The sequence below is a fragment of the Tachysurus vachellii genome, chromosome 14 (assembly GCF_030014155.1).
Source record: "Tachysurus vachellii isolate PV-2020 chromosome 14, HZAU_Pvac_v1, whole genome shotgun sequence".
Lineage (NCBI taxonomy): Eukaryota > Metazoa > Chordata > Actinopteri > Siluriformes > Bagridae > Tachysurus > Tachysurus vachellii.
In genome coordinates, this window is record NC_083473.1 from 16444713 (window position 1) to 16456666 (window position 11954).

The 11954-nt window shown below is 35.5% G+C and overlaps 1 protein-coding gene across 1 annotated transcript; it reads left to right on the top strand.

Annotated features, from left to right (window-relative positions):
- Positions 1-1384: 1384 nt before the first annotated feature.
- pkmb (pyruvate kinase M1/2b) lies at positions 1385-8865 on the top strand. The gene is made up of 11 exons (XM_060887242.1): positions 1385-1501; positions 2696-2873; positions 3181-3272; positions 4867-4998; positions 5204-5390; positions 5530-5800; positions 6059-6209; positions 6356-6508; positions 7248-7414; positions 7984-8165; positions 8376-8865. The coding sequence occupies exons 2-11, from the start codon at positions 2723-2725 to the stop codon at positions 8480-8482; spliced, it is 1593 nt and encodes a 530-aa protein (XP_060743225.1). The 5' UTR covers positions 1385-1501; positions 2696-2722; the 3' UTR covers positions 8483-8865.
- The last annotated feature ends 3089 nt before the right edge of the window (positions 8866-11954 follow it).

The following is an 11954-nucleotide window of genomic DNA, read 5'->3' on the forward strand; positions in this document are numbered from 1 at the left end:
ACAAAGGAAAGAAAAAAAATTCCAAATATATGTTGATTTTCAGCATCTCTTTGGCTTTGCCTTGTTGATTGATTCCTAAATCCAAGTGCAGAACAAATCAAACGCCCAAAATCTCAAACAGATCCACAGTGACAATGAACTAGACAAAACAAATCAGGACCAATTTATTTCACCACCATGAAGGTGAATTTTATCTCTTACCTTTTAAAGAACAAGGCAGTGAAGATTCTCCGTATTTTATGTAGCGTTAATTTAAACAAAACTTAAAAAATAAAAAAATAAAAAAAAGACCACGATAGAAATAGCAACAATTGGGCAATTATTTAAAAAGGTTTCATTGTGTGCTTGTCTGTGTATCCGTGTCAATGGCCCGGCCCTGTCTGGCGTTTGTCGCTGTTTATTTCTCCCCTTGTGCTGGCCGCTTTCTCCCTGACAACGCTTGCTGTACGCACGCATGCGCAGTGAATCTTTGCCTGGTCACGAGACCACCGATAGGGCGCGCGCTCACAGTAGCGTGGATTTGAACCGAATACAATCTATAAACATGCAGAATGCCTTCTGTTCTCACCTGTTCTGTTCTTCTGCTGATAAAACCTAATAGTAACGTTCAAAATGTCTCCGAATCCTGCATGTAAACATCATGCAGAAAATGTTGCATTGTTGAAAATGTTGACAAGAGGGCATTTTTAAAATACAATATTTCTATACAGTTTTTTGTACAATTAAGTTCCTAACCTGTTGGTTTTATTTCACACGTATCCCAGTTTGTACAATCTGAACAATCTGACTTTTAACACCTTTAGCTCGAACTCTTCGAGCTCTATTTCCAAAAGATAGTATTTTTTATTGGCTATGACTGAAATGTACAGGATACATAACTGGTATTTTATAACTAAAATTTTGCATTTCATAACAAAACCGAACACACTTTTTTTACTTTTTCACTAACTGATTCATTTGATTAATTCACTAACTGATTCATTTGATTGATTCACTAACTGATTCCTATGATTGATTCACTAACTGATTCGTTTGATTATTCACTAACTGATTCGTTTGATTGATTCACTAACTGATGCATTTGATTGATTCACTAACTGATTAATTTAATTGATTCACTAACCGATTCATTTGATTGATTCAGTCCCTGAATTGTCAGCTCTCAGACATCACGAGCTTTATTGCCTCCATGTAAAACACCTCAAACCTTGCATTTCAGCACAAATTACTTTATTCTAAATTCTGTAAAATAAAGATTTTATCGGTGACATTGTTTAAATAGATATTTACACCGAAAACTAATGTTTGTAGCAGGAAAAGGAAACAGACATGAAGTGTAGTTTATCCACACTCTCGCATGGATACAGTGTCGCATCCCTTCAGGAAGTAGTACCGGTTAATAACGGTGTTAAATGAGGCGCGCGCGCTGAGGAACGGAGCTCAGCTGCCTGTGACCGGCCAGCGGCTGCTGTAGGTCTGAGAGCGTTTATCACTCATACAGGTATGTTTTTATTTCTAACAGAGAACCACCTTTACCAGCTTTAACTAGATAACCAACATTTATGAAAAGTCAAAACCTTGTTAAGAGATATTTTAAATACTACATGCTTTTATATAATGTTGTAGTCGTGCATGTTATTTTATAATTTTATTAATTTTGTTTTCCAAAGTTTCTGTTGTACTAATATGTAATACCTTCAGTTAATTTGTGAACGCTTACAATTCTATTAATATGATAACTATGCAGATTAAGTCATTATTATTATTATTATTATTATTATTATTATTATTATTATTATTAGTAGTAGTAGTAGTAGTAGTAGTAGTAGTAGTATGTAATTTTTAGGATTATGATTATGGTATTATGATTATAGTATTTATGTCCCTGCTAAATACTGTGATACCTTAAATGCATTAAATACTATGACACTTGACATTTTTATTTACACACTGCAGACCAAAATAATCTTAACTTTTGACTGAAGAATCTAACATTGAGTGCTTTTGTGAGTGTATGTGCAGTCATGCATTTCTTTGCACACATAGCTAATATATCATTTGGAATGGCTTCTAGTTACTTAACCTTTGGTGACAGTATACTGCGTTTGGGGGACCAATGTTTGAAGAGCCACAGAAGCAATATGATCATGCTGTTTTGAGATATTTTTAGCACACCAGATGCTGTGGGGTTTTTCTACAACATTCGCTTGTTAGCTATTTTTTACGGCAAAGCTTGTGGAATTGCATGGTTTATATGACATACTGTATATTCTCTTATATTGTATTAAAGACTTTATTTATTATTTCTTTTAAAAAAAATTCATATATATAGTATACTATTAAATAAAATATATTTAGCCTGGTTTGTCTAGCTGGTATTGACTTTAATCTGTATGGTTTGTAAACTATGTCTTTAGATATTAAATATTTCAACATATATCTAACTACCTTTAATACAATCATTTACACGGTCTAAGCAGTTTAGCACAATTAGCTTGGGCAATTTCAGGTGGCATTTTGATATTCATGTGAATAAAAGTTTAATTTTTACAGTCAGTTTATAATCAACTTTTAAGTCAAAAAGGAGAAATTATGTCAATACTTTTTATTTATTTATTTTTTCAGATCAAAAGAGTCCTACTTTTCACATACATATTTAGGCAATGTCATCTTTTAATGCTTTCTCATATTGCAGGACGTTTCAGCAGACACTGCTCCGTTAATGTCTAAGGATAAGGATATGAGCTCATCCGTCATTCACTCTCAGCAGCTCCAGGCTGCTATGGCAGAAACCTTCCTGGAGCACATGTGCCTGCTAGACATTGACTCCGAGCCCACAGTGTCTCGCAACACTGGAATCATCTGCACAATTGGTCAGCAAAACACTGACACTTCCTCATTTCCATGTTTAGTTAACTCAAAGTATTATTAGCTTTTAGAATTCACTTTCATTCAGTTTTATATGTATAGTGATTTTAACAGTAGACATGGTTAGAAATACAGAAATATATAAATTCAGGATATAAATTTCAAATTTTTCATGAATGAATTCAGGAATTAATTTCTCACACCAAGTTATACATTCTCCACTACAAACAGTGGCATTGAATTGATAGAATTTTTATTAATTAAATTGTGTATGAGTTCTCAAGTTTAAGTTTAATTTCTAAATTGATTTAGGGCCAGCTTCTCGCTCTGTGGAGAAGCTGAGGGAGATGATCAAAGCTGGCATGAACATTGCACGCTTGAACTTTTCTCATGGAACTCATGAGGTTGGTGAATTATTACAGTTCCTCAGTACCATGTTAAAAAAAATTGTGTATAATATCCTCACAGTAAAAACGCAGCAGAGAGGAGTTGGATTAAGGATTGGCCTTTCCATTAAACTTTATAAACCATCGCATCAAGTGTGCCATTACACCTTCATATGATAGCTTTGATATTTCAGCTATAGGTCAATACCAGTTAAAGGTCAGCTAGACTGTTTATTAGTTGTAGGTCACACTCACTAATAGTGAAACCAAGTCATTCCCTGTCTTGTCCAGGCCATGAATTTAAAACTTTTTTATACAAAAATTAAACTAACATTTTTCCAATGTTAACATATTCCTACGTTGTTGCTTGAAGCCTGAGTAAGGTAAATCCTAATCATAAGGCTGTTCTTAAATATGACTGCAGATTCATATTTAAGATTTTTCGTGTAGAATATCCACCGACAATTTCCACAGTGGAAGAGGATCTTTTTGAATCTTAGAAACAAAAGTGAATGGGTGATTTATCAGATATTTTAAATGCAGTTATTGAGGCTTTAAAGAAAGGACTTTGTTGCTCTTCTGGTGCACAAATAGTTATGTAATTCTTTGTAGTGGGGCAGTCGGACGGTCAACTAATTATATCACAGGAAATATGATCTGTGCAGACATACAGTATATATAGCATGCCTCCAAGATTTCCTTCTCAGGTTCAGTTACAGTTCACTATACTCATGGCATCTTTCAAATGCCCTAGACTACAAGCATTTAATTATAAATGGACAAGTAAAACGATCAGGGAATAACTTTCAAACATAGTATGTGCAAGCATTCTCTCATACATACAGTATATACAGTAGATATACACACACTACAGTTGTGTTAATAATAAACTTGTCATAGTCCTGCCCAAAGCATAGTGAACTACATTTACCCTAGCATGTCCTAGTCACTCACACCTGTTCTGTGTTACTCCTCAGTTCTAATCTATGTGTTTTCCATTGTCAGTCTGTTGTGGTTGTCATGTTCATGTTTTGCTTTCAGTTCCATAGTCCTGCACTTTTTTGCCTTGTGTTTCTGATTTAGGTTTTTGATTTTTGTTTTCACTATTTTGTTGTTTGTTTGATCCATTTAATTTTACCATCTACCTTGAGATAACTACCAAAAGGTACTACTACTGCTACTACTATAATAACAACAATAATGGCATACCAACATAATACATTAATTAATAAAATATGTTAGAAATAAAGATTTAACTTTAATATTAAGTAATGTAGGGCTACTAACAGGTAATGAATGATTGAGTATTTCTAAGCTTATATTTAAAATGCTTAACAAGTATAAACACGTAAGTAGTTATTTATCAATTGACACTTAGCAAAAAGGGTTTATAAAAGATACTTCATATGCTCATATGTGTCTATTGATTATTACATCATAAATATTTTCTGAATTTTCATAAATGTTTCAACAAAACATTAATAGCATAAATAACACACAACAGTGTTATTCTTGTAGATTTGTTATTGGGGAATTGTTGTTGAGAGTGAATTTTTAAGTATTTTTTTAGTTTTGCCCTTTAGTGAGATGGACCTACTTTTGTATTCTTTAGTACCATGCTGATACCATCAAAAATGTACGTGAAGCCACTGAGAGCTTTGTACCTGGAAGTCTTGAGTACAGACCAGTGGCCATTGCACTGGACACCAAAGGCCCTGAAATCAGGACTGGACTCATCAAGGGCGTGAGTGTTTCTTTTAGATCCTCAGCAAACTACTTTTTGTTTCCTGTCGAACATTTTGTTTAGTATTTTCATTACCTAAATCAGTACTGCTCTTATTACGCTTTATAGGAGGAGAAGGTCCAAATGTTACACATCCTACAGACTGAGACTTCTTATATAATTTGTCAAATTTCTAAATTATTTACATTGTGTATCCCTTCTCCAGAGTGGCACTGAGGAGGTGAAGCTAAACAAGGGTGAGAAAATTAAGCTGACCCTAGATGACAAATTCAAGGATAACTGTGATGAGAAAACCCTGTGGCTTGATTACAAGAATATCACTAAGGTGGTTGAAAAGGGCAGCAGGGTCTACGTTGATGATGGCCTCATTTCCCTGAAAGTCCTGGAAATTGGTCAGTTTCAGCAGCTATTTAGGTTTAATCCAAAATCATAACCAAACCAAGGTTGCTAAAAAAATGAAATGATAATGCTTAGACTACTCTGATTTTACTTCTTTGCAAGGTCTAAAATTTTTTATGCCTTTTGATCCAGGTGGTGACTACTTGATATGTGAGATTGAGAATGGCGGTATGCTGGGCAGCAAGAAAGGTGTGAACCTGCCTGGTGCTAAAATAGACCTACCTGCTGTGTCTGAGAAGGACATCCAAGACCTGCAGTTTGGTGTGGAGCAAGCGGTGGACATGGTGTTTGCATCCTTCATCCGCAAGGCTGCTGACGTTCACGCAGTCAGGAAGGTGTTGGGTGAGAAGGGCAAGAACATCAAGGTCATCAGCAAGCTGGAGAACCATGAGGGGGTGCGCAAGTGAGTGTGTAGGAGAATCTAATGTCATTGATCCAGTTGAGAGTTTTCTTAGCCTGGCATTTATCATTCTATCTTTTCTTTTTTAATAACATTTGTTATCTCTTTTGTTTCCTTTGGTGAGATCCTTAATTCTTCATTCTGAATGCATTTTTATTCCTCTACTGACTAGTTTTAACAATATCTTTTGTTTAGTTTTCCATAGTTTTCTTGAGGTGTTTATTGTGTTTCTTTCTTTCTTTTTTTCTTGTCTTTGCACAGCTTTGATGAGATCCTGGAGGCCAGTGATGGTATCATGGTTGCCCGTGGAGACATGGGCATCGAGATTCCCACAGAGAAGGTCTTCCTGGCTCAGAAGATGATGATTGGACGCAGCAACAGGATTGGCAAACCTATCATTTGTGCTACACAGGTGAAGAAACAAATAAAAAAAAAAATATCAATAGATATTGATTTCTTCATAACAAATATATAATAAAGGATAAAGCAATTGAACTTTGGCTTCTTTCTGATTGAACTTTGGCTTCTTTCTGATTCTGTTATTCCTCTGAATGGCAGATGCTGGAAAGTATGATCAAGAAGCCCCGTCCAACCCGTGCTGAGAGTAGTGACGTAGCCAATGCTGTGCTGGATGGTGCTGACTGCATCATGTTGAGTGGAGAGACAGCTAAGGGCGAGTACCCTGTTGAGTCTGTGTTGATACAGCACCTGGTGAGTGTGATGTTGTCGCCCTGGCCATTTGATTGCATTTTGAGAAATATGCTAAATAAACTTACTGCTAGTAGTGCAGCATATTTAAAAAGGATCTAACTGATGTGTGCATACAGCTTGTTGCTGTGAAGAAACATGCATATTCTATTCCTTTTACTTACTGTTCCTTACTAAAAACATCGCAAAAACATCATACCTTCAGTCTTGGAGTGATTAGCTTCACAGCTGATAGGTTATTTCTGATCTATTAAAAACTATTGCTAATGCACGGTGATTAGTAAAGAGTTGTAGTTATAGCCATTTATTCATTGTGTGTTTGATTTGACTCTTTTACTAGTACATGTCTTGTCTTCTTATTAGTGTGTTTAGCTGCCTTCTGTGGAACATGCACAAAGCTTGCCTGTTGTGTTGCGATGGTCCCACTGATGTTGCATGCTTTTGCAGAAGCTGTCCAACAACTGCACTCACAGCCTGGCACGCTGTTAAAGGTTTTTGATTATTTGATACCACTTTACTATGTTTGAATTGAGAACAACCCCAATAGTAAGTTTGTATGTTTTGCATTGTGAACTTGTTGCAGGTTTCCAACTTTTAAATCTAAATTCAACAAGACATCATATCCATTATTACATTACGATGAAAGCAATTTTCATGCTGTGTATAAGTACATACAAGACCTTAGTGGCTACATTATTCTGACTATTCTCTTTTCCTTACTTACTTGTGTGTTTGGGTTCAGATTGCCCGAGAGGCTGAGGCAGCTATGTTCCACAGGCAGTTGTTTGAAGAGTTGCGTCGCACCACACACCTGACTCGTGACCCCTGTGAATCTGTGGCCATAGGAGCTGTGGAAGCTTCCTTTAAGTGCTGTGCCAGTGCCATTATCGTTCTCACAAAATCTGGAAGGTACAACCAGTGAGACAGTACTTCCATGCATATTTAGATTTATACCATAAACTTTTTTATAGCACTTTTATAATGTATATTACTCTCAAAGTGTATACAAGTACACTCATCCCCTGTGTCATGCCAGTGTCAAATGTGCTCCCTCATGCTTATCCTGACCTTTGCTGGCCTGAACCCTGACATTTTGCAGGCTAATTTAATCTTCTCACTCAGCTGTTGTGGTGCAATCAGTACAGTCTCTTAAATACAAAAGGTCTACTTGATGATGGGGCATTCAGGATACAAACGTATACATACAAATTATCAAAATTCTTATCTGTGAAGCAATAAAATAGAATTAATTTACATAATAAACCCAAATATGTAGTATTTTAGTACTTTTTATACTTTTATTGCTTGTATTGCTTTTTTTTATATATAATGTTGACAAAGACGATATTGTTTTTTAGTCAGATAGTCTTTTTAGTTATGTAGGTGTCATAGTTAATATCTCTCTCTCTCTCTCTCTCTCTCTCTCTCTCTCTCTTTCTCTCTGTGTTTCTCTCTTTCCCTCTCTTAAATCTCTTTAGGTCTGCTCATCTGCTGTCTAGATACAGGCCTCGTGCCCTCATCATGGCTGTGACCCGGAATGAGCAGACAGCACGTCAGTGCCATCTGTATCGTGGCATCTACCCCATCCTCTACAACAAGCCTGCCAATGATATGTGGGCTGAGGATGTGGACTTGCGTGTCAGCTTCGCCCTGGAGATGGGTAAGGACACAGTACCACTTTAGATATCTCTTTTAAAGAGTTATTAATTGTTGTAGGATTGAGGGGTTTTATCCTTCAGAGTGAAAGTAGCTAAGAAGTAATGTTTTTCAGCTCTGGATAATAAAGCACTGGTGTTTCTTTAATTAATTAACTAATTTAATTTGCAGATTGTGGAAGTGGTCAATGGATAACATGAATGTTCACTTTCAGGTAAAGCCCAGAAGTTCTACAAATCTGGTGATGTGGTGATTGTTGTCACTGGTTGGCGTCCTGGCTCCGGCTACACCAACACCATGCGTGTTGTTCTGGTGCCTTGAACACCATAAATAAGAACTCTGCCATTCCCTTTAATCTCTGACTCCCATAGGTTCTTTATTTGTAGATTTTATCAAATTAATCTCCCAATCCTATAAGTGAATTCCCTGCTGCATCTAGTGTTATTTCCAGAGGGCTCAGTAATGCTTCATTTGCGTACACTTATAAAAGTTACTTCCAAAAAGAAATCTCAAAATTGACCAACTGAAAAGAGGTTTGCACTCGTCAGCACTAGAGTGCTTATCCTTGGAGTTTGTACAACAATTTGTTGGCATGCTACGTTGTGACTGTTGTATAGATTGTGTAATGCTCTAATATGTGAAGCAGTTGCCTGTATATGCTCAACAAGTACTACCGGACATCCATTAAACATATGATCACCTGATCTGTGTTAACTTCGTTATTGGCCGCCAGAATTTTAAGTCTGATGATAGTTAGGGGTAACTCATTTATTATGGGTGGGGGTGTGGGGGTGATTTCACACAACCCAGCGGCACCCTCTAGTGGAAATGTTTTAAGAAAGTGTTGACATTGATAGCTGGACAATGTCATTCCAGCTGTTTGTAACAACATTTTTTGTAAATAATTTTGTTGTTGTCAGTAAAATACATAATGCATTTTTTTTGCAATATCAGTAACCATAATGCATTGCTTTAGTAGTTTTTAGGTTAAAAGATTAGATTATTGTCGATAGCAGCTTTTACAGCTCAGATGGTTTCCATGCATAGGTTTATTAGGGGTGTGTGTGTGTGTGTGTGTGTGTGTGTGTACCGGAGGGAGAGTGGAGATGTCGATATGGGTTGATGTCGAACACTAGATGGCATTGTATAATTAAACATTAATACAATGCAGGACTCCAAAATGTATTCAGATGTTTTTTTTGTTTTGTTTTGTTTTTTTAAATATCCAGATTTCTGATTATTGATAACTAAATTGCAGCCAGAATGAAAATATCAGTGGTGATTTTTTTTCCATTTACATGCATGCATTTACCAGTTCAGGTGCAGAATGAGTCAGCACTCAGATATCCCATTAATATTCACATCACTTTGAATGTACCAGGTACATTTCATGCAATTTCTCAAACCTCAAAAACAGACTCTGAAAAATCAATGATTAATAAATCCCCTTAGTGCTTCATGGTCATCAGTATTGTCTTAATTTTAAAGATCTTTATCTTAACAGAGATGTGCTTATCATTGCCACAATTAGCAGGGGTGCTTGTTCACAAACTGCAGTGTCAGAATGACAGGGATCAGCTGGGCAATTTGTATGCAAATGGAGTAAGGCTTAGATTTGCTTGCACTGTACTTCTGTCCCCCAAGGAAGCTGGTGTAGTAAATTCTCTCCAATACAAAAGGAAAGCATGGAGGGAGAAAACTCTCAATTTTCCTACATTTTTAAAATGTTTTACACAGTTTCACATTAGCAATAATATATCGTATTATTGTATTAATACCCATGTATCCAACCACACTCCAGCATGTAGCTCACTCCTCAGTGAAGCATATGGAGAGTAGGCTAAATGAAGTACATCAGTCAGTTAGCTCAGGAGAGGCATTGGATTGGGTGGTAAAGATTGATCCGTCCCTTTTTTGCTATCTCTATCCCCTAGTGAAGCAATGTCAAAAAGGGGATGCTGTAGCACTGTAGATTTCAAAACATTAATAAAGCCTTCAAATCTAAAAGAGAAAATTGCTTCTTAATGATGTGACCTTCATATGTCCCCTATGCATGCAGTAATGCAAAAGATGGAAAAATTCAAAAACATATGGAAAAATATCCATCAATGAATGAAAGAGAGCAATAGAAAGTGTAACAGATAGGAATTTAAACAAAAAAAGAAAATAAATGGGCCATAGCACAAAAAAATGTCCCAACTTTTTTCTATTTTTTTTTTCTTCCAACTTTGTAATTATTAAATATGATTAACTTATAAGTAAGGTTAAAAGTAAATTATTATCACATTATAATTTATTAAATGATACGTTATTTTATTTCTTTTTTTTCAGTGTTATATACGTGTATATATTAAAGGAATTAATCAGTATTTCTGATAAACCGTATTCAAAAATCTCCACCTTGGTATTTTTATTATCAAGGTATTAATAAAAGCCTTTAAAAATGAAATTTGATGCAAGTCACCCTTTTCACTTGACCTTCTTGATAGCCATTCTAGAAGAATGACTTAAAAACACTTAAATAAACTTGAAACATAACACAAAATCAAACAATATAGCAAGTTGTTAATGCTATTATACATTTTTTTCATAAAAATAATAGATGCACATTGTATGAATAAACTGACATGCACACAGACTTACACACATGAGCACACACGCACATAACATCATAATCTCCGCAGAGTAGTTAATATTACTCCATAGTACTGATAAATAGGGTAATTGATTCTGATGATGATGCTAGATTAGTTAATATCTAGGACTGTGTGTGACTGCCATATTTATTTTGTTCATGTAGATTTATAGATGAAAATGTCAAGAATTGAGGTAGTGTATAAGGTAATACTATTATGAATACTATAGTTCAGTTTAGCACATGCTTAAAAAATCCAAAGTGAAGACATTTTTTAGTTTTTGAGTTGTCATCTGTCAAGTATGGCTTCTCAACAAATCAAACAAACATACATACTAACAAACATTATAGTTTAAGATATAGACAATTCAATACAATGAAATGGATCTTACTGGGCAATCATTTTAGGGACTGAATTCAAGACTCCACAGGAAGTATTTCAGTTCCTGCAGGTTTCAGATCATGTGCAGTGCATTCAGCATTACATCACGAATGCATAATCCTGCAGAACAACCAATGCTCAAAACGTAAGGACACTTGTCAGTTCTATGCTGTCTGTTATGAGTATGGCCTTTATTAAATTTCTGTTTGGGACAAAGTTCAATATTGTTTACAAATAGATTTTAAATATTAATGTTACTGAAATAATGCTATGTAAAATGTGGAATATGTTCATTCATCATTCATTCATCTTCAGTCATTGCCTTTATCCTAGTCAGGGACATGTTGGGATCCTATCCTAGTCAGGGTCACAGCTAGTCCATCACAGTGTGGAGTATGTGGTATTTTTCAGGATATTAAACAATCACAATGCAAATTTACAGTTGGAGTCCTGGAAACACAAGCTTTGGCATTAAATCGGCTTATATTACAATATCATATCAATATTATATCAGTAATCAATCATCTTTATGAGCCTATATATTTTCTTTATTAGTAAGAAAGCTGTAATGTACAAGTCTCTGTGCAGGTGCAAAATCAAGCATACAGTTTTATTGCTTAAGTACTGCACAAGTACACATACAAAGCACATATAAAATGATTGCAATACATTCTTTATCTTATCTCTTTTGCAGTGGAAGTGAAGGGATCATTCCCTGGTCGTTCAGACTCTAAGGCAGTGCTGTTAAAAAAAGGAAAGGCCATAGATACTGAGCA